General features: G+C 50.0%; 1 protein-coding gene across 3 annotated transcripts; it reads right to left on the reverse strand.

Moving 5' to 3' along the window:
• Nucleotides 1–1,195: 1,195 nt before the first annotated feature.
• Nucleotides 1,196–22,235, reverse strand: MAVS (mitochondrial antiviral signaling protein). Of its 3 annotated transcripts, none has more exons than XM_070419972.1 (7): nucleotides 22,146–22,235; nucleotides 18,043–19,633; nucleotides 16,518–16,692; nucleotides 14,835–15,007; nucleotides 13,944–14,100; nucleotides 11,272–11,771; nucleotides 1,196–10,351 (listed from the first exon to the last, which is right to left on the reverse strand). In XM_070419972.1, the coding sequence occupies exons 2-7, from the start codon at nucleotides 18,157–18,159 to the stop codon at nucleotides 9,896–9,898; spliced, it is 1,578 nt and encodes a 525-aa protein (XP_070276073.1). In that variant the 5' UTR covers nucleotides 18,160–19,633; nucleotides 22,146–22,235; the 3' UTR covers nucleotides 1,196–9,895. The 3 variants fall into 3 exon arrangements, with proteins under 3 accessions (XP_070276073.1, XP_070276070.1, XP_070276072.1); XM_070419969.1 differs by having other exon boundaries at nucleotides 18,043–18,219; nucleotides 22,146–22,234; XM_070419971.1 differs by lacking the exon at nucleotides 22,146–22,235 and having other exon boundaries at nucleotides 18,043–20,385.
• Nucleotides 22,236–23,280: the final 1,045 nt, after the last annotated feature.

Below are 23,280 nucleotides of genomic sequence, written 5' to 3' on the forward strand. Positions count from 1 at the left end.
GTTTAAGATTTCTTTGTAGTTCTTTTTGCACAAGGGATGAAAAGTCAAATTGCTGTGCTTTAAAGTTGTTTGAATTCCCCTTGTGTAGCTCAGCCATCAACTCAATATGAAATCGAATCCTTATTTTTTCCATTTTGATTCCATTTTTAAGGAAATATGTTTACTTAATTTTGTTATATGGTTATATAAAACAGTAACATGGTTCCAGTCAATAAAACAAGGTATATCCAGAGAAGTCTAGCTTCTACCCTTGAACTCTTCACTGTTTCCTGCAAAAGAGTATCGCTGGACTCGCAATTCTAAGGACATCGTGATAGCAAGTAGAAAAAGGAGCAATTCTTTTAGCAATTACCAGTTTCTCTCTTTCCAAATTCCTTTGGATAGGCCTCCAGCAAAAAGCTGATTTCCAGCTGTTCGTTATAATGAAAGGAGTTTTCTTTCTTCCTATGTTACGTACAAGAGAATTGATTAAATAGAAGACAGCACTGATTACTGGGAAATCAGCCATTCAGATGGCCAGGCAATGGCACCTAGGGGTGGGGGAGGAGGCAGCACCGCAGTGTCCATCTGTGCCAAGGACACTCAAAGGGCTTTGGAAGAGGGAGGATTTGACATCACCTGGTCCAGCCTCACGGTTTCTGGGTTCAAGAAGGTAAAGGACGCAGGAGTTGGACCCAGAACCAGAACCCAGGGCTTCCTCCCCTTCTTTCCCATCCCCTCCCGTCTTCCTCTACCCACTTCTACCCTTTTTGCCACCCCTGCCTTATCTGTACCTTTTTCAGTATGTATATTTTACTTTAATAAAAAGGTGTGACCCTGGCTGGTTTTTCTCAGTGATTAGAGTGTCAGCCCTCCGACCCAAGGGTCCTGGGTTCTATTCCAGTCGAAGGGCACTTTACCTGGGTGCAGGTTTGATCCCCGGCCCCATGTGAGAAGCAACCAACTGAAACTAATTGATGTGTCTCTCACATCAATGTTTCTTCCTCCCTCTCTCTCTCTCCCTCTCTCTACTCCCTCCCCCCTACTCTCTCTAAAAAAAAAAAAGGAAAAAATATCAAGTGAGGATTAAAAAAAAAAAAGTGTGGCTTTGGGGACGGGTTTATTTTTTGTTTTTGTTGCTGTTGTTTTTTACAGAAACTGCATTAAGTAGAAGAAAGGTACTGTCCATATAAGAAATGTTCAAACCTGTAGAAAATTTTTATGAGTTTATTTGAGTCAAACTGACGACAAAATCTCAAGGAATTGAGAAAATGTTCTGGGAAATGGCAGTTCTACCACTTATTTTATACATCAGAATCAAAGGAGAAGCCGAGAAGCAGCAGTTCAGGGGGCTACATGAAATCCATTGGTGACAGATTAGGGAGGTGAGAGAAAGCAAAGCCTCCCTACATTGGTGAGTATAGGATATTTAACATGATTAACAGGCTAACAATAAAGGTGAAGGGTTCTGTGGTCTCCTGTTCTAGTGCAGTGATTGTGCCCTGAGGGGTCTGGAAAAAGCAAATTACCCTGACATTCCAAAGGTATCTATAGTAATAAAAGCGTAATATGCTAGTTAGACCGGATGTCCTTCCGGACAAAGGTGGGGCTGCCGGGTGCTGGCAGCCAGGGGAAGGAAGGCCTACTCTTGCACTAATTTCGTACATAGGGCCTCTAGTGTTTTCATAAATAAAAAAGACAACAGACAGGCCCCGTTAAGATAAAGATTGACCTCTGTAAAGGAAGATACTGGCCAAGGACATGGCTAGACACCATGACTCAATTTTAGTTAGAAAGTTTTTTTTGTTTTGTTTTTTAATATATTTTTTATTGATTTTTTACAGAGAGGAAGGGAGAGGGATAGAGAGCTAGAAACATCGATGAGAGAGAAACATCGACCAGCTGCCCCCTGCACACCTCCCACTGGGGATGTGCCCGCAACCCAGGCACATGCCCTTGACCGGAATCGAACCTGGGACCTTTAAGTCCGCAGGCCGACGCTCTATCCACTGAGCCAAACCGGTTTGGCTTAGTTAGAAAGTTTTAATTTCAAACCATCCTGTGTGGTTACTTTCGGTCTCTGAGTTTGTAAGGCTGCCACACAGGCCTCCCCTGAGCTTCTCCAGTTTAGTATGAGGCCACTTTTTTGTCCACAGTATTCAATAGGTTTTTAGAATGCAGGTGAAGAGATGGGGATTTACACTGCAGGGTTTGGGGTAAGCCATGGCAATCGAGGAAGGCTGATAAATGAAAGGGGTTTAATCAAAGAAGGCTTCCAATAGGAGCTGGGCTTTCAGCCAAGCCTTATAGGAAAAAGGAACCTTGGCAGGTGTAGTAGCTAAGCAATGACTAGGAGCTGACTTGAAGCAGAACACTCTAGCCATTGGACTCATGGTGGTACCACTGGAGAGACCCAGAGCTGGAGGCAGTGTGTATGTGCCAGCCCCTCTTATTCCAGCAATAGAGGCCCTTCTCAGAGCTCGTGCTCTTCCCTCAGAGAGACTTAATACACAAATGTGTTATAGGCAGTTAGACATGAGCAGAGCAAGAATGATGATGGGCCAGGTACAGAAACTCACCAGGGCAGAAAGCCCGGGATGCCTAGCAAGGAGCAAAACTGGGAAAGCAAGAACCTCACCCCCAGGTTAACCTTTCCTTCCCTAGCATTTCACTGGTCATGTGGTTTGGACCCCAGGATCTTTTCCTCCCTAAAGATAACATCTAGGTCCACGTTGTATTTCAACTCCAGGCCCAGAAAAGCAACAAAACCAGACAAGTGACACAGTGGCTGCCTCAGGACCAGCTGCATTAACTAATGACCCCTGCTGCTGCCAACCAATCAGTGGAGACTACAGCCCTGAAAAAGCACACTGGAAAACTGATTAATATTCTATTGAGATCTACCCTAAGATTTCCACATGCAAAAGAGAGAGAATGGCAGGGGAGCAGCCCATGCCATTCCCTTTCCCCCTTCTTCCCTCTACCGGTCCACTTGCAACCAGGGGAGCAATAGGCAGTGACAGCTCGTCCCATGCTAATCCCCTGAACCTATCTCCAAGGTCCCCTTTTCTCTGACTTCTCAGGGAGCCAAAGCAGCCCAGCCTAGGCTCTCCTGTTACTTCTTCTATATCCTTCCTTGTTTCACTGTCCTAAGTATATTTTTGATGTGGCCAATAAATTCTTACTTACCTTGCTATACTTTGTCTCTTGATTGAAATCTTTCCTTCAAGAAGACAAAAACCAAGATCTTGTCATCTTGCCGGGAGCAAGTGGACAATGGCCAGACGGTATGTGACAAAGAACTCTGACCAAAACTTCTGCAGTAACCAGCCTGGAAAGCCAAACCACAACCTCTGTAGTAATGGGCCCAGAACGATCAGGATGATCAGGACATCATGGTCAATGTCTGCCAGCCTCTCCCCAATCCCAGCAACTCCCCTTCCTCTCTTCCAACTCAGGGCCAACCAGAGAAAGCCAAACATGCTCCCCAACCAACCACAGAGATGCCCCTCTTCTAGTCTCACCCTTCAGTGTCCTAGGCAAACACCTCCAATCACAGCACGCCTGAGCCTCCTCTCTTTCCTCACCGGAAAGCTTGTTCACTCTCTGCCTTTGAGTCCCTCCCTGCCAAATGCACTTGGTGGTAGCCGACTATCTGAATAAATAGCTTCTGTTTGTTTTCATTTGGGTGATCTTGGTTTATTTCCATATCTCCAACAGGGAGTCTGAACACAAAGTGAACATATGCATGAAACCAACTCTCAAATCCAGTTCTATCGTCACTGGGTTGTGCCACCACATCATTAGTTAATCTTTAAACTTCTACTTTCTTGTATTCTCTCCAACTCATCCCCTGACAAAAGCAGGCTGAACTGAAGGGTGGGAATTCCAGGGCTAGCTAAGCCTGCCAGCAGGAATCAGATAAAGAACCCAAGAACCACCCCAGCCGGTTTTGCTCAGTGGATAGAATGTGAGCCTTGGACTGAAGGGTCCTGGGTTCAGTTCCAATCAAGGGCATGTACCTTGGTTGCAGGCTCGATTGTGTGGGCAGGAGGCAACCAATTGATGTGTCTATCTCACATCGATGTTTCTCTCTGTCTCTCCTCCTCCCACTCTCTCTAAAAATCAATGGAAAAAACATCCTTGGGGGAGGCTTAACAATAACAACAAAAAAGAACCCAAGGACCACCACCAAAAAAGCAGTTTATGCCCCAAAAACCCAAGATAGCAACTAAAACCCCTTCCAAGCAACCTTTTGATGAAATTTTCTTAATTAGCATACTAAAATTCACACTCAGGGGCGGAGATTTAACATTAAAATGAGACGTGATGTATGCCTAGGCATGTTCCAAGCATGTTTGAGGACTGCGCATACTTCCTTGGAAATTGAGAACCCTCCACCCTTCCTCAAAAATCCCCACCCTTGAACCCACCTATCTCCCCCCAGACTCTTTATTACTTTCCTAATTACCCAGAATTAGGAACAAGAAATCACTAGAGCTTTCAATATCCTTCTCTATTCCTTGGCCAAGGAATAATTTCTGACTTGCCTTACCGAATACCGTCTCATCCTATTGATGAGACACAGTACAGAGCAACCACAATTTGGGACCCCTGACCAGCAGGGGTCAGTGACACTACACCTCCCAAAGGTGACCATTCTGACTTTCAATGCCATGGATCAGTTTTCCTTACTTCTGTGTTTTTTATATGAATTGAATCATACAGTGAGCATTTGTTTGTGTATATTGACTTCTTTTGCTCAATGTCATTTCTGTGAGATGTGTCCATATGGTTGTGTATCATATGTTCATTCATACTCATGGCTGTATACTAGCAATCTATTGTGTGACTTTACTACAATTTACATGTCCATTCTACTATGAATAGACATTTGAGTCGATGCCAGTTTAAAGCTATCATGAACAGTGCCATTAGAAACATCCTTGCACAGGAAGACAAACAATCCCATTTAAAAATGGGCAAAGGACCTAAATAGACACTTCTCCAAAGTGGACATACAGATGTCCAAGAGACATATGAAAAAATGCTCAAAGTCACTGATCATCAGAAAGATGCAAATTAAAACGACACCTGTCAGAATGGCTACCATCTACAAATCAACAAATGACAAGCGCTAGTGAGGATGTGGAGAAAAGGGAACCCTAGTACATCACTGGTGGGAATGCAGACTGGTGCAGCCATTATGGAAAAACAGTATGGAGTTTCCTCAAAAAATTAAATATGGGCTCTAGCCGGTTTGGCTCAGTGGATGAAGTGTCAGCCTGGGGAATGAAGGGTCCCAGGTTTGATTCCAGTCAAGGGCATATGCCAGGTTGTGGACTCGATCCCTAGTGGGGGACGTAGAGGAGGCAGCTGATCAGTGATTCTCTGTCATCATTGATGTTCCTATCTTATCTCTCTCTTCCTTTCCCTTCCTCTCTGAAATCAATAAAAATATTTTTTAAAAAATTAAATATGGAACTGCCATTTGACCCAGTAATCCCACTTCTAGGAATATATGCTAAGAAACCCAAAACACCAATCAGAAAGAATATATGCACCCTTATGTTCATAGCAGCATTATTTACAATAGCTAAGATCTGGAAACAGCCCAAGTGCCCATCAGTAGATGAGCACTTTTATACCATGAAATACTATGCAGCAATAAAAAAAGAAGAATCTCTTGCCCTTTGAGATAGCATGGAGGGACCTGGAGAATATATGTTAGTGAAATAAGTCAATCAGTATCACATGATCTCACTCATGTGTGGAATCTAATTAACAAAATAAACTGATGAACAGAGTGGATCCAGAGACATGGAAGCATGGAACAGAGTGTGGAATCTCAGAGAGAAGGAGGGTAGGAGGGAGGTAATCAACCGAAGACCTTTATTTATATATGCATAACCCATGGACACAGACAATAGGCCAGGGGCAGGGGGCAGGATAGAGGGGGTCAATGGGCGGGGGGAGGGGACATATGTAATACTTTCAACAGTAAAGATTTAAATTTAAAAAAATTTATACTTGCACATATTTTGGTAGACATAAACTCTTGTTTCTGTTGTGTACAGACCCAGAAGTGGAATTGCTGGCTCATAGGTTATGCATGTGTTCAGTTTTAGTAAGTACTGCCAGTTTTCCAAGAGGTTATATACCAACTTACATGCCCCCAGAAGTTCATGAGAGTTTGTTACTCTATAGTATTTTCATCAACAGTTGATCTTGTCAGACATTCTTGTTTTAGACTTTCTGGTAGTGTCTTTGTAAATTTATACTTAATATTTTTCTTATTCCCGACCAGCTCCATGTGTTACTATTTCGGTATTACAATACCAAAATAGTAACACATGGATTTCGGTATTACAATAATTTTTAAGAAGATTTTTAATTGATTTTTACAGAGAGAGAAAGAAACATTGATGTGAGAGGGACATATCAATCGGCCACCTTCCACACGCCCCTGCATGGGGGGGATTGAAACAAACAATACAGGCATGTACCCCCACCAGGAATTGAATTGAACGGAGGATATTTTTCCATTGATTTTTAGGGAGATTGGAAGAGAGAGGGAAAGACAGAGAGAAATATCGATGTGAGAGAAATACATTGATTGGTTGCCTCCTCACACGGCCCAACCAGGGCCTGGGCCTGGGAGAAGCCTGCAACCCAGGTATGTGCCCTTGACTGGAATTGAACTGGGACCCTTTGGTCTGCAGGCCGCTGCTCTATCCACTGAGCAAAACTGGCTAGGGCTGAACCGGCACACTTTTGATGCATGGGACAATGTCCAACGAACTGAACCACACCGGCCAGGGTTGGTATTATAATTATTAATAATACATAACTGACCCAGACAATACTCCTCTCTTCCCCCCCATCCCCACCTATGCTTCAAGAACACTCTTTTAGACCACTCACTATTGTATTGGAAACAATAAGTGGTGGAAGGGGACTCTTAGGGTGGGTTCTTTGGTGTATTATTCTGCATCTCCATAGCCTTTCCCAGTACTCTGCACACAGTAGGTATAATATAAATATTGTATAAATACGTGAAAGGATGGTATGAAAACCTATTTGTCTCCACCACACTCTGTGAGCCATCTCTAATCATTGGAGGATATGCAATAGGTGTCTTCCTCATTTTAGGCCTTAGACCCAGTATGGGGGATCCTTTATTAAACAATGTCTGCTAGCCCTGGCCGGCTTGGCTCAGTGGATAGAGCGTTAGCCTGCCGACTGAAGGTCCCAGATTCGATTCCAGCCAAGGGCACATGCCTGGGTTGTGGGCTCAATCCCCAGTAGGGGGCATGCAGGAGGCAGCCGATCAATGATTCTCTCTCATCATTGATGTTTCTATCTCTCTCTCCTTCTCCTTTTCTCTCTGAAATCAATAAAGAAATATATTTTTAAAAATAACAAAAACAAAACAATGTCTGTTAAACCAAATTGGCTTCCAGAGGACTGGCATTTTAGGCTTACCCTACCTGACACAGCCTTAGGCCATTGAAGCTACACACATGATGATTATAGTCATATTGTTACATCTGAGACTATATTCATTACATTGTATGTTAATACACTATTATAGCAGGTGGCAGAACTTGGCACACTGGGCAGGGATGTGTTGGTATGAACTCTCTCTAAATGGGGTTCCTGGCTCCAAACTATGGGTCATGGGCATAGAGAATATCTAGCTCTGGGGCTCAGAGGCCAGAGTTTTCCCTCCCAGTCTTGCAAACTAGCTATAGATTGGGTCATAATGGTACCGCTTTAATAGGGTCATTGTGAGGATTAAAGGGGTCAATATATGTAAAGTGCTTAAGCCCAGTGCCTGGCACACAGTGAAGTGTAGGGTTAAGTGGTAGCCCGCCCCCCCCTTTTTTTTTCATTACTGCTGTTAACAGTAGCAGCAGCAGGAATGAGTAATGCTGAGTGACCATGTCCAACATCAGGTGTGAACTTCGTGGCCCTGGGCTACATGGAAAAGAGCAGAAAGGTGAGCACAAGAGGCCTATGTAATCTTGGTCTATGGAGAGTTATCACTTCCAGCACAGGTTAGACCAGGAATCCTAGACACCACTTTCCTGGGACGGATGAAAGAGGGCTGTCCTTGGCCATCAACTTTAAGACAGTTAATTGGTGGAAAGCAAGGACCTCAAGGCCTGAGGCCCCATTCCTAGGAGACTCCTGTGAGAGCAGGCGCCGTGCTGTGGAGTGTGAATCTGGCTTGGCATGGGAACTTCTGCCTGCTGGAAGGGCTGTCCGAGCCTAGAGGAAGCCCCTGGTGCAAAGGGGCAAGGTGCCACCGGACACACCCATCAACTGTCACCTCCCAGGTGCTTATCAATGAAGGAAGACACTTTGGTCCCCTCCTCCTAAGACAGAGATCCAGTACTAGTCACACTCTGAACTGGATGCCACCCACAGAGACCAAGAAACCAAGAGGGGTCTGGCCGGTGTTGCTCAGTGGTTGAGTGTTGACCTATGAATCAGGAGGTCCCAGTTTGATTCCTGGTCAGAGCATATGCCTGGGTTTCAGGCTCAATCCCTAGTAGGGGGCATGCAGGAAGTAGCTGATCAATGATTCTCTCTCATTATTGATGTTTCTCTTTCTCCCTCTCCCTTTCCTCTCTGAAATCAATAAAAAAAAATTTTAAATAGGGTTGGGATGAGGCCGTAGGGTCTGAGTCTGCCTCTAAAGCTGTAGCCAGGTGCTCCAGCCCTTCCAATTTGAATGATGACATGTTTCCCAACCTTAGTAAATGTCAGGAACCATTCTAAGATTCATATAAACTCATTTAATCCTCACAACAACACTAGGAGAAATATATATACATATACTTATTTGTTTATTTTTACTATTCATCCCTCTTTCACAGCTAAGAAAACAGGCACAGAGGTTAACACCCTGCCCAAGAGCACAGAGTGAGTGAGAGGCAGAGCGGGATTCAGGCCTAGGCTACTCTTACCCACTGGGCACTCTGCCTCTCATGCCCTCATCTCTATCAGAGTGGGCAGGGGAGAGGTGGGAGAAGCAATTAGTGGCCACCTCCTCTGGGCCAGGCACTTGACAAACACCTGTATGCTTCAATCTCATTAGAACCCAGTGAAGGATGAACCATGATACTCACAGTCCATGAGGGAGAGCAAGACCAGAGCAGTTTGATCATCTATTTGCCCAAGCCACACAGCCCAGGAAGGGGTGAAGCTGAAATCCAAACTTCAGCCTGAGTCTGCCCCAAAGAGGGCCCCTCCCCAACCTGCATGGGGATGGGGACCGGGAGGAAGGGGAAGCAGAGAAGGGGGTGAGAAGACTGGAAAGGGGCCTTCCCAGGGGTCTATGGGATCCTCCAGGCTCCTCCCCACCCTGTCCTGGCATGGGCAGAGAACACAAGGGGCAGGGGACAAGAAGCAGCTCCAGTGTTCTCTCATTGCTCTCAAGGCAATGGCCTCAGGAGCGAGGTCCTGTGGACCTCCCTCCCTGGACACCCGTTAGCTGCCAGGGACCAGGGCAGGATGGGGGTTAGGGTTGGCCAACCCTTTGCACTCTTCAGCAGCACCTCCTGATCCATGGCAAACATAGATAAGGCGTGGACAGAGGGACCTCCTCCAGAGAACAAAGGCGACAACCCAGATTGCTGGGCGGCAGGTCTGGAGGGCACAGGACATATGCCTGAGCCCAGAAAGCCAAGGATGGTAAGGAAGCTGCAGAATGCACCAGCTGGACAGAAATGCTGCCTCCCAGGATTCAGTCAGCAATGGCACGGCCTCCCCCGAGGGCTGCAGCCCCCTCTGACCCAGCCTCTGCCAGACCCAAGGAAGGGACAAGGAGAGTAGGACTAGCTGCATGCCTCAGGACAGGTGTATAAATGGGAACAGAGCAGATGCATGGTGGGAAGGGCAGAGGGCTTCACTGGTGTAGGCGTCGCCGGTACAGCACAACTACTAGGACTGTGGCCAGGAGCACCCCTGCCCCGGCAGCAGCCACCCCAAGCCATGGAGCCCTCTGAGCCTTCCCATCACACATCCCTTCCTTCTCTTCCTTGAGCTGGGAGGCAGCGTGCAGCCCAGGACTGCCTGCCAAGAGGTCAGCGCTGGGACCCTCAGCTACATGGATTCTAAGGATGTCCCCTGACATGTACTCGTTCTCCTCCGGAGTGTTGTCAGGTCCTGAGTCTGTGTTGTTGCTGTAGCTGATGGCAAGGTCCGCAGAGCAGCCAGAGAATGGCTGGCTGTCTATCTGGGAAGAGAGCCCGCCTGGCTTGCTCAGCTCCAGCTCTGAGCCCCAGCTGTTGGAGCGGCTGTCTGCATAGGGTGAGCTGCCTCTAGCAGTGGCACTTGTGGGCGCTGGAGACACTGGCGTCTCCTGTTAAAAAAGAGAGAGAGAGGATGGAAGGGCCTGGGGATGGCAAGCCAGGTTGGACGGCCCCATTCCTAGGCCAGGGCATGAACTAGCACCTCAACCTTGTAATTCCCAGCCCATTATACCTATGAGGTCACCCTCTTAGGAAGTCAACCCACCAATAGTTTAGGAAAGCAGTTAGGGGGAGGCGACCCAGGCCCTGCAGCAGCATCAGTGGTGACTTCTTCCAGGGCAGCCCTGTCCCTACTCACTGGCTTGCCTGTGAATCCAACCCCACCCCTGGGAGCCCTTGGTGTGTACGGCCCCTTCCTGAACCAACATTCAGCCTGGGCCTGAGGACCATGGAGTGGCCAGCCACATGGGCTTGGTTCCTCTGGGCAGATAGCAGCAGTAGGGTGATATGTGCAGGCTCCAAGAGGCAGCTGTGGGGGCTGCTGGGTCAGAGCAGCTGCCCAGGCTGGATGGGATGGGACTGCTGTCTGTAAAACCCGGGTCATGGAGGGGCAGAGCAAAGTGTCAAGGCAGACAGGCCATTCCGCTCTCTCTCACTGCTTCCTCTTCTGCAAAACTGAATTACTAAGCTTACCAGGGGAGATCTAAATGGATTAATGCGTGTGACCAGTGGGGGTGGCCCACCTTGTCCGACTCTCCTGAGGTATCCACACTTAAGAGCTCTAATGATGGTTATTACTCTAAAGCAGCGGTCGCCAACCTTTCGGACCTCACGGACCACCAGTGGTCTGCGGACCACCGGTTGGTGACCGCTCCTCTAAAGGACATGGTGTGGGGTCTGGATGAGGCTACTTCTCAGCTGTGCCTATACCCTCAAAAAGAGGCTCTGAACCAGAATGGAGACTGGCAAGGGCCCAAGAACAGGGCTTTGGAAGGGGCCTGGATCACTGCTTGGAGGGGTGAGGACTCACCTCCGAGGGTCTGCTGCTACTCCTGATGGTGGGCGCTGTGTTGGCAGGCACCTTGCTGGACACGGAGCTCGTGGGCATCCTGTGGTCAGGCACCACGCCAGTAGGTACCTTGGGTGACACTGTGCCAGCAGGTGTTGAACTGATAGGCAACTTGGAAGGTGTTAGACTGGTGGGCACATTAGAGGACATTATACCGGGGGTCTTTGAGCTGGTGGGCAACTTGGAAGGCACTGTGCTGGTAAGTGCTGAGTGGTGGGGCACCTTGGAAGGTGCTGTGCTGGTGGTCACAGAGTTGGTGGGTACCGCTACTCCACTGGAGCAGGTGGTAGTTTCAGCCTGATCACTAGCACCCCCTGCAGAGGAGGAGAAGGTGCCAGTAGACGGAGCTGACACTGGGGGTCCAGGCAAGCGGCTTGCCCTGGCGGTAGAACGGGCCAGGGGCTGGAAGGAGACAGTTGGAGACACAGGCCCATGGGATGATGTAATGCTGGAGACCATGTCTGCAGGTGGTAAGACAAAAGAGGAAACACAAACCCACGGGAGGGCTGGGATCAAAGAGCTGGAAAAGGGTCCCTCTGCCCCAGCTCACACCATCTCTATGGCATCAAGGCTTCTCAACTTCCTACCCAGTCCCTGTGGTCACTGCTCCCAGGCCTGAAGGCCCAACAGCTACGGACACATCCTTGGTCCTGTCTATCCTCAGTCCTTGACCTATAGCACTGAGTCTGTTCTCTCACGAGAATGAAATGGTCCATCTCTCCAACAGCCTCTAGCACAGTGATGGCGAACCTTTTGAGCTCGGCGTGTCAGCATTTTGAAAAACCCTAACTTAACTCTGGTGCCGTGTCACATATAGAAATTTTTTGATCTTTGCAACCATAGTAAAACAAAGATTTATATTTTTGATATTTATTTTATATATTTAAATGGCATTTAACAAAGAAAAATCAACCCAAAAAAATGAGTTCGCGTGTCACCTCTGACACGCGTATCATAGGTTCGCCATCACTGCTCTAGGAGCTTGAATATCATTAATTATCTGCTCTGCTTCTGCTCCTCCTGCCTGGGACACATCCCCTTTCCTCCTTGCCTGCCTTTTCCATCTCCTTCCTAGCCTGGTGGGATCCTAGATGTTCTTCCCATTGCCATCTTTTCTCCCTGCCTCACCCCAGCAGGACAATCCTGGACCAGGGCAGCAGGATGGCTCAGGCAGAGCTCATACCAGTCACGTGGTCCCAGAGGCCCAGCCAACCCCCAGTGCGTGCAAATCTCCTAGGAGGCCTAAGGGCTTGATGTGTGCGTGTGTGTGGGGGGGGGTGGGAGGGCGGTGCAGGCACAAAGCCACCCATGGAAGGAGGGCCTGCCCTGGGGGAAGCAGAGGGAACAGGGGGTGATGGTCCATGGGGCAGTTGTCAGGATTTTCCATGGAACTCTGAGAATGCATACTCCACACCCTACAGCTGACAAGGGCCAGGAGTGCTTCTGATGTGCCCACCACCCCAGATATAACACCACAGAATCCTGTGGAACCTGTCCACACACAAATGAAATCGAAGTGCCCTTTGCCTCTCTTGGGTCCACAGCAGCATTTCCTGAAAGTTATTGCATGGCAAGCTGACACTGCAAAAAGCAAATGGGTGCTTGGGGCAGGGTATGAGGTGGCAGAAGTATAGGGCCACTAAGATGGCTTCTCTGAGCCTTTAACTGCTCATGTGCCTTGTGGCTGTCCCGGGGGCACCGAGGGCTGACCGGGCACCGGTGTCATATGGAACACAGCTTGGGAAATAGTGGCACAGAGAGATGCCAGCATGGAGGGTCAGAGTGGACAGCTCTACATACCTAAGGGGGAATCCTGAGGTCTGGTGTGGGGATTCAGGCCTTGGCTGATAAAGACCATACTTCCGCTGGGGGCTGAGAAATTTTAATGATTTTCTGGGAGCTTGAGACCATTTTAGGGCAGGCAGTGCCTAAGTGCTCCCCTGCCAACAGCAGCCCTAGCCCTGTACTCTCCCTCTGCACTGTCCTCCAGGTACTGGCAGATCCCTACACAGTCCCTTTGGTAGAGTGCAGAGTAGCCCCAAGTCTCTTCTCCTACCTGTATCCATGCCCTCTGAAATGTGACTGTCAGTCCTATCATCTAAGGATGGAATGTTCCCTACTCCTTGACTCTGGGCTGGCCTAGGACTTGCTTTGGCCCATACAATGAGGCACGAGGAACACCATGCCAGTTTTGAGCCTGTGCCCCAAGAGCCCTCTCTTTCTCAGAACTCTGCTCAGCTGCCATAAAATGGGCTTTTTGCTGAAGGATGAGACTCACAGAAGAGAACCAAGGTGCCCCAGACAACAGCTACAAGCAGAGCTTATGTGTACGTTAGTGTGTACACAAGAGGGAGTTCAGCCAAGATCTGAACTAGTTGTACCAGCCCAAATTGCTGACCCACAGAATCATGAATGAAATAAATGGTCAAATTTTAAGCTATCAGGTTCTGGGGGACTGTTTGTTATACAGCAAATGCTAACCAATACACCCTCTAAGGAACTGGGTTTCTCCCTGGGGTAAACTCCCTTCATTCCCACCCTTGCCTCTTGTCTAAGAAAGCCAGAGGGGCAACTCTAACCCTCACCCTCACTTAGAGATCAGAGAGGCCCTCGCCTCCAGATTCTATACGTACCTGTTACGTGGGTATTGCCCAGTTCTTTTTCCTGCTCCTGAGGCCCACTGGAGGTCAGGGGGCTGAGGGACGCCATGTCAGAGGAGGGCTCCTGGGGGCCACTGAGCCTCCTCAGGTCAGCCCCAGAGCTGTCTGTCTGTGGGGACTTCTTTGAATTCTGCAAGAGGCAAAATGTGAATAAGGCAGCTGCTTCTCCCAGAAGCTGGCAAAGGATAGCTTATGCTTGGGGGTGGCTCCTAGAGGCCCCAGGCCACGCCACGGAGCACAGGAAACAAGAAAGCCACTGCTTCGGCTTCAGTTATAGCCAGACCCTCTCTACAGGTGACTCTGAACCCACCTCATAGAAAACACACACACCATCCCCTGGGGAGTCCCTATCTATCCCTCTGGTCTTGTAGAAAGGTCCCCCTCTGTAAGGCCATTGCACAAACCCCTTTCTTGGGCTTCAAATCCAGTTTGGTGTCTCCAGGACACCCACTGCCCATTCATCCTATCCCAATAGAATCAGCCTTCTTTCCCCCAAACTTCACTTTATTGGCAATAATTACAGCTCCACCATCCACCCGCTACCCCATCACCTCCTACTACCTTTCGCCCCCTCATCTGGTCAACCCCTAGTCTCTCAACATCTCACATGCACCATTGCAAAGACCTCAAACTGTGACCGCACAGCTAGTTGATGAGAGGATTGGGCTGTCACAGAGTGAAGCCTTGGCCAACAGTCTGGGAGCTGGTCTGGGGCAGATCCCATTAGGGGAGCCCTGGGGTTCTGAGCAGAGATTAGGCACGATTTGTGGGGTGTAGGAGAGGGCTTCTGGAAGGCTGGGTGAGCAGAAGTAGGCAGATGGCAACACAAAAGCAGGGGGCAGAAGGCAGATCGTGAGGACATACCTCTCCCGGGGATGCTGGTGACTGGGTGTCCTGGACAGGCATGGGGTAACTTGGCTCCTCGTCTCCGTAGCTATTGTGAGAGGCACTGGGGGCCACAGCGGGTGTGGAGGGCCCTGGTGTCTCAGCAGGAACTGACGGCGGCTGCGGTGGGGCTGGGGGGCGTCTCTGGCTCACTGGAGGACAGACATAGTGATGTCAAGGGGGAATCAGGGGTGTTCCTAAGCACCTAAGCAGTGACAGGAGAGGTGCTCTTGGACCCCCAGGGCCATGGCTGTCAAAACCCCCACAGCTGTCCTGATATGGCTGGCACTCCTCAGAGGAGACAAGCTTCACTGAGTGGAGGCAGAAGTGGGAGGGAGGCAGGGGTTGGGGAGGACGAGGAGAGGAAGGTGGAGCAAGACAGAAGGGGAGAATGTGGGGTGCCTCGCTGGCCTCACACCACCCAGACTGGCTTCGCTGTCCCCAGGCGTTCTGGGACCCAGTGGCTTTCTCCTCCTGTGGGTGGCTGTCACCACCAACTGACCCCCTACCTGATGCTGCTTCCTCTTCAGCCCCTCTCCTTTGCCCCCATCACCTATCCCTGGCCCCACCATGGTGGTGTGTACGCAGGGAATCACTGTTAATCTCCACAAATAAAGAGACAGGTTTGGAAGGAAGGGAGGGAGGGACAGAAGGTAGAGAAAAATGATAGAAGACCAACAGCATGGTATTGTAAGGCTATAAATCTAGGCAGGGCTTCAGGAATGGTCTCTAGGCTGAAATATAAATAGGGCTGGCTTGCCTTTTCTCCTGTTTCAGTCCCTCAGACCCTGACCTCACAAAACGCCCTAGGGCCGTGGTCGGCAAACTCCGTCCTGGGTTCTCTAGCTCAGGGCTTTGCATGAATTATCTTATTTAATGCAATTATTCCTACTCTGCTGACGAGGAAGCTGAGGCTTTGCAAAATATCACGTGCGGGCACGCATGTACAGTGCGATTGAAACTTCGTGGCCCATGTGCAGAAGTCGGTATTTTGTGGAAGAGCCACACTCATGGGGACAGAGAGCCGCATGTGGCTCGCGAGCCGCGGTTTGCCGAGCCACAGTTTGCCGACCACTGCCCTAGGGGCATTTGGCCTGACAGGGGGTATTGAGGGGAGCTCAGGGGTAACTGGGTGGGGAACCTAGAAGGCTCTAAGGGAAGAGAAGAGATGTGGGGAAAGGAAAAAAGAAACCCAGATAGAGAAAAAGGAGACAGTAAAGGGAAGGAAAGAGAGAAGAGTGGGGAGAGAGAAGGTGAACTGAGGGAGAGGAGCCAGGAGAAAGTGAGAACAGGGGTGGGAGGCAAACATCACAGCCACAAAAATGAGAGGAGGCTCCATTTGCTGAGCACAGGGAGGTGCTCAGCCCCACTAAGCACCCCACATGCTGACATCCCAGGGCATCCACCACAGGCCCATGCGGTACATGTTGCCATAAGCCCTGTTTTACAGAGAAGACTGAGGTTCAGAAAATTAAGAGACCCGGCCAAAGGGACACAGCTAAGTAGCTAAGTTGGGACCTAAACCCAGGTTTGTCTACTGCCCCGGAGTGATGGGAGGGAGGGTGACAGAGGAAAGGAGGAGGTGCAGGAGTGAGGGGACAGGGAGAGTGGAGGGCAGGGGAACAGAGGGGCTCCAAGAGCAGGGCCAGGGTAGGGGCTTACAAGGCAGGTTGCTCTGATAGACGCGGTCCACTTCGTCAGCAAGAGCAGCCAGCTCACAGGCCCTCAGTGCCCAGATGAGGGACTCCACCCAGCCAGTGCGCCGCTGAAGGCTGTTGAAGAGATCCCAAATGGTGTTCCGGTTCCCCTTGAGTTCGAGGTGGGCCCGCAGTAGGTCCTGGAAGACACAGTCCGTGGCCCTGCTCAAGCCAGGTGGCCCTGGCCCTTCTCCCACTCCAGAGGGGACAGCTACAGAGAGGGGCCCCAAGCAGCCACAAGAGGGAGGCAGCCATCTGACACTGGGTCAGAGCCCAAGGCAAAGTTAGGGTTTGAGTTCAAGTTTAAAGGCAGCTATCAGGAAAGAGGCTCGAACTGTGTCCTGGGTTCTCTAGCTCAGGGCTTTGCATGAATTATCTTATTTAATGCAATTATTCCTACTCTGCTGACAAGGAATCTGAGGTGTGGCAGAAGTAAGGCAGCGAAGATCCTTCAGCAGCGAGGCAGGATCGGAACCCAGTGAGTCTGATGCCAAAGCCTGGGGGTTGTTTATACAGCCTCCACGGCAAAAGGGTTTAGATTAGCAAACGGGAGAAAGGTGTGTAGGAAACTGCAGATGACGAAGGGCTTGACGGAAAGGAGAGGAGACCAATAATAAGGACCAGGGAAGGGGAGGAGCTGGGGAGATTCTGAGATGAAGCAGCAGCTGCAGAGCTTTAAATCCACCTGAATTCCCACATAAAAACAAGCAACCAGATAGCAGAAACAAAACCCACAGTTGTTGCTCAGTGGTTTGAGCATTGACCTATGAACCAGGAGATCACGGTTCGATTCCAGGTCAGGGCACATGCCTGGGTTGTGGGCTCAATCCCCAGTAAGGGGAGTACAGGAGGCCGCCAATCAATGATTCTCTCTCATCACTGATGGTTCTATCTCTCCCTCTCCCTTTATCCCTGAAATCAATAAAAATATCTTTTTTAAAAAAGAAAAAGATGGTTCTGATAAAAGTTTATGTGGGGCCCTGGCCGGGTTTGGCTCAGTGGATAGAGCGTCAGCCTGCGGACTGAAGGGTTCTGGGTTCGATTCCCGTCAAGGGCACATGCCTGGGTTGTGGGCTCGATCCCCACTAGGGGGTGTGCCGGAGGCGGCAGATTCATGATTCTCTCTCATCGATGATGTTTCTATCTCTCGCCCTCTCTGAAATCAATAAAAAAAAAATATTTTTTAAATAAGGAAGTATGTGTATCATTTAAAAAAAAAATGTTTGTGTGGGGCCCAAAACCCAGAAATTTCAGGCAGCCACTGCCGTATTGTTGAGCACTGCACCAACACGACACCAGAGGGAGCCCAGGAAAGTTGGAAAGGCCACCCTGAACCATACTTCAGTCTGAAAGTTAGGAAAGAGGCAGGACAGGAAGTGGGTTAGACAATAGGGAAGGAAGGAGTTGGCTCTGGCTTGGGTGAGGCTCTGAATTCCGCAACCCTGCCCTCCCCCTCCCTCCAGTCTGACTGCTGCCAGGCCCTGGCTCACCTGGTCACTGGTTGTGAGGCAAGACAAGTAAGGCAGAATCTCCAGAACAGGAATATGGTGAAACTTGCGGTAATTGCGGCGGATGTACTCGAAAGTCTTCTCCTCGGCAAACGTCATCACTCTCCAGCTCTGCAAAGGAGGGCTCTAACTCGATGGGACTGAGAGCGAGGGAAAAGACTGGAAGAAAACAGATCACACATGACAGCAGGAGTGCAAGCGGGGTTGGAAAAAGGCAATTCTTTCTTTCTCAACTCTGGAATTCTGGCCTTTTCTCTTTAATCACCCTATTTTATTGTTGCCTGAGTCTCAGAGGCCCTCAAGGAATTTGCTTAAAAACAAATTGATGACCACAAACATCAGAGCCAGAAGATCGAGGGTCCATCTCTGCCCTGCAAGTTGGTCAGTGTTGGGAAGGGCCTGGTTCCTCACCATTGTCCCCAAGTCTGTGTGTGCCCCTAGCTGCTGACAGCAGGAGGGCTCCAACTAGACGTGCTGCTTCTTTGAAGTACACTGAGAAAAAATGAAGCAGCAGCCCAACATGATAATAATAGGACCCATCCTACTTGAAAGGTAAAGAAAATTAAGTATTAAGAAAAGAAGGGGGCTTGCTAGTTAGTGGAAGAGCAAAGGGTGAGGTTCTTTCCAGAACATTACTGCAGGCCTACCATTTAAAGCTTGCTACATACATGTTCTTCAGGTAGGAGGCTGAGTTCCACTTCCCTGAACTCACTGTTGACCTGGGGCAAGTTACCAGTCTTTTCCAGGCCTATCCTCACCCCTAAAATGGCTCAGAGAGCTTGTTCTGATAATACAGTAGTTCTGCCTTGTAAGCTTGAGGTCTCAAATACAAGCAATTGCTGCCAGTCTCTTATGTAGCACTTAACACAATTTGCAATTATAGATGCATTTGTTTGATCATTTCTTATTTGCCTCCCCCTGGAGAGAAATGCAGGGAATGCATTTCTCTACCATCATCCAATTTATATTTTACTTCGTGGGACAGATAACAAATCAGTAAGCGCACATATAAATAAGAATCCCGGGTGGTAATAAAGGTTACAAAGAAAATAAAGCAGGGTACTGAGACAGAGCCGATGCAGAAGGGTACGCTGCTTGAACTGGGATGGTCTGAGAGGCCTTTCTGAATTGGCCACATTTGAGCTGGGCTCCTTCCTGGCTGTGAGATTGGTATTTCTGACCGAAGGCACAGCAAGTGAGAAGTCCTAACGTGGGAACGAGCTTGGCATGTTTGAAGAAGAGAAAGCAGGTCCAGGTAGTCCAGGTTTAGAAAGCTAGGGGAGGGGCAGAGATCAAGGTCAAGGAGGGCCGCTTATATATAGCATTATAGGAAAAACGTTGGGCTTTATGTGGAGTGAAACAGGGAGCCACTGGAGGGTTCTGAGCAGGGAAGGGAGAGCGCTTGATTTCTGTTAAAGACCTCTCTGGCGGTTGTGAGGACCTTGGACTGTGGAGGGGCCAGGATGGAAGCAAGGAGACAAGTCACAGCAGGGGACAAACAGATGGTGGGTATGGCTAGGATGGTAACCATGGAGGTGGCAAGAGATGGCTGGATTCCTGGTGTTTTGTGGACCTGGGAGGTGAGAGAGAGAAGAATCAGGATGACTTCTTGGGCGCTGGGTGGATGGATGGTGCATTAAGCCAGCCAGGGATATCAGGGATAGGAGCAGTGTCAGGGTTTCCCGAGCTCCGTTTTGAACAAGTGAAGCTTGAGATCTTATTGGATGTCCAGATGGGTTTTCGGGGAGGGAAGTGGCCGAGGAGAAGGCCAGGCTTGAGTGAGACCACTGGGAGACAGTGCTGCACAGCAGAGAGTGTTCCAAAGCTGCTGAGGCCACCAGTCTCTCACACAGGAAACAGGACAGCAGTCCAGTCTATGGACCTCACCACCTCACACTGCATGACTTGCTTTGCCAACCGGGTGGTACGTTCCTGGTGGGGCAAGTGCCAATGAAAGAGGTCAAGAGGTCAAGGGGATCACGGAGGTGGGGCAGGGGTCCTCGGAGACTTCAAGAGATGAGCAACGAACAACTCCGTGGTAGTTAATAGACCCTTTTCTCCTTCCCTCCATGGCATCCAGAGAGGTACCAGGCGTCAGGTGATACATTCTTCTGCATTGTAGCCTCAGCCCTTAAGACTCAGAGTTTGGGGGGCATGGGTTTATATGTATGGTTCCACTCAAAAGAAAGGAAGTCCAAATATACTGACAGCTATGAGAGGGGCAGGGGTTGTGGAGCTGGGTGAAAAAGGTGAAGGGATTAAGCAAAAAAAAAAAAACCCACCTCATAGACACAGATAACGGTATGGTGATTACCAGAGGGAAGGGGGGGAGAGAGGGGCAGGGAAGGGGGGGAGGTAGTGGCGAGGGGAGATAGAGGAAAGTATAGGGGGAATAAATGGTGATGGAAGGAGACTTGACTTGGGTGGTGAACACACAGTACAATATACAGATGATGTATCATAGTATTATGCACCTGAAACCTATATAGTTTTATTCATCAATATCACCCCAATAAATTCAATAAAGAAGAAAAAATAAAGGGTTATGGAACAAAGCCAGAATAATTTTTAAACATTAAAAAGACTAATATTGGCCCTGGCTGGTGTGGTTCAATGACTAGAGCCTCCGCCTGCGGACTGAAGGGTCCTGGGTTGGATTCCGGTCAAGGGCACATGTGTGGGGGGACACACAAAACACCTCACAGACACAGACAACAGCATGGTGATTACCAGAGGTTTCCCGCGGAGGCAGGAGCTGAATAGTACAGATAAGAGAACTGTACAAGAATCAGACATTCATGATAAAAGTGTCACTAAATAGTGATTAAATTGTTTAGAAGGCATTATTCATAAAACTAGCTTCCTATGAGAAAATAATATTAGATCCTAATTTTACACAATGGATAACAGAAAACTCCAAACAAATTAAAGTCCTAAATATAAAGGGTAAATCATAAAGAGTAAGTGTAGAGAAACATGTTTTAAAGAACTTCTAACAAAATATTTGAGACCTTAAGCATGGCTCTGTGTTCATTCCCAAATATTCCAAATAAAAAATTAAGCAAATAATAATAAAAAAGAAACAAAGTCCTTATGTGTTCACATTTATTGAGGACCACTACAGGCAGGCATATCCTAAATGTCTTTCATTTAATCCTTGCCACAATGCCATGTAAGAAGAGATGTCAAATTGCACATTTGACCAGCGGCCCTGACAGATTTGAACCTAGGACTTACTGCCTCACTGCGTTCACCGTACACCCTGCAGGGAAAGAGGCCCTGCAGCAAGTGAAGCTCACAGTCCCCGTCTTCAGTTTCAGGGAGGGGCCAAGGTCACCGCCCTGTGTGTGTGTGTGTGAGGGGGAGGGGGTGTCGATAGGTGCGGTGCGCCGGGGAGGATGTTACATTTAGTCCGCAGCTCGGTTCTCAGGTCGCTGACTCTCCTTCCAGATGTCTTTGAGGCTCCACTGCATCTACCCGGAGAACGCTGTTTTGGGGTGTTTTGTCTTGTGTGTGTGGGGTTTTGCATTTTTTCTCAATGTTTTCCTGGTACATCTTGATGGTTTCCGGTGTCCGACCCCACCGCCCTGGGGCTGAGCGCGCTGCAGAAACGTCCCCTCGCCGGGAGGGGTGAGCCGCCCCGCCTCGGCTCCGATGCCCGGATTCCTGGGCCAGACCCAAGCTCGCGGAGGGCGGGAGGCTCGCTCTTCCAGGAGGTGTCACCCCGAAAACTGTCAAGTCTCGGAGGAGGGCGGTAACTCGCGTCGGTAAATCCGGAGTAGGCCCCGCCCGGGGGTCACCCTGAGCCTGCGGGCGCCTGGAGCGCAGCAGCCGGAGCCGTCTCCCTCCGGCCCCAACTCCCGCGCGCGCCCCGCGCCACCCACCTCCCGACCCCCCGGTGCTGGAGGCGGCGCGTGGAGCCCCCGCTGCCCCGAGCCCCGCGCGCTCTGTCCCCGACCCCGACCCCGACCCCGCGCGCCCCAGACCCCGTGCGACCCGGCGGCCCCCGAGGCCAACTCGGCTCCTGCCTCCGCGGGAAACCTCTCGGAAAGGCGTCCGTGCGTCCTGACCCCACCGGACCTTACCTCCCGGAGCCACCACCCGGCGACCTGCCGACCGCCCGGACAGCCGCCGCCTCCAGCCGGAACTCTCCCCGCGGGAGGGAGGCGGGGCCACTGCCGGGCGGCAGGGGCGGGACTCGCCGGGCTCCCGGGGGCAACTGGGCGGTGGCAGCGGGCGCTGGGCCTCGGTTTGGGGCTTGGATCCGCTGGGCCCGCGCTCCGGACCGACCGACCGACCTAGGTTCTTGCTGGGGCTCTAAGGAGCAGGTTGTTTTCTCTCCTTGTCCGTCTGTGCACCTTTCAGGGCAAGTCCCGGGTCTGGCTAGAAACCGAGTGGGCGGCCCACCCGGTGGTTCCCACGCTTCCTGCGCGAAGCACCCCCTCTTCCCGCGGAGTAGATTAAGGGGTGAGGGGGTTAGGTCGTTCGCTCTTGGACGCCCAGGGCCTGGCTCACGGTCAGTGGTCTGTTAAGTGTCCGGTGACTCGCAAAGTTTACATGGATGCGAGAGCCCGGCCAGGAGACCGCGCATGCTGGGCCCCGGGAGGCAGGTTCCAGGCGCAGGGCATGAGCGCCAGGGTTGGCTCGCCCGGCACCCTGGGTGTGGGGAAGGTTTCTTGGTCCCCGTGGGTACCTCCCCGCAGTGCTTGCCAACCGCCGGGTCCTTCCTCTAATGGGGCAGAGGACACTTGCTGGGCACCTATGTGTTCCAGGTACAGTTAAAGTCCGTTATCTTAGGGCCCATTAAATCTTTCACAATAACGAGATAGAATGGTGTGGGGGAGTTTTCTGTTTTAAAGAGAAATTTAAAGATTTGGGGATGTGTTTGGCCGTTACTAAAGTTTATAAACATAAGCCAACCCTATCACCACTCCTGGGTATGCATCTACCCAGAAACATACACAATAGATAATGTTCATAGTGGCTTTAAAAAAAATGTATATCTTTTCATTGATTTCAGAGAGGAAGGGAGAGGGAGAGGGAGATAGAAACATCAATGATGAGAGAGAATCATTGATCGGCTGCCTCCTGTAGGCCCCACACTGGGGATGGAGCCCGAAATCCGGGTATGTGTCCTGACCAGGAATCGAATCGTGACCTCCTGGTTTGTAGGTTGAACTTCAACCACTGAGCCACACCAGCCAGGCCATAGTGCCTTTA

Source organism: Myotis yumanensis, unplaced genomic scaffold (assembly GCF_028538775.1).
Source record: "Myotis yumanensis isolate MYYU_CA2020_CCGP unplaced genomic scaffold, mMyoYum1.0.hap1 SCAF_7, whole genome shotgun sequence".
Classification (NCBI taxonomy): Eukaryota; Metazoa; Chordata; class Mammalia; order Chiroptera; family Vespertilionidae; genus Myotis; species Myotis yumanensis.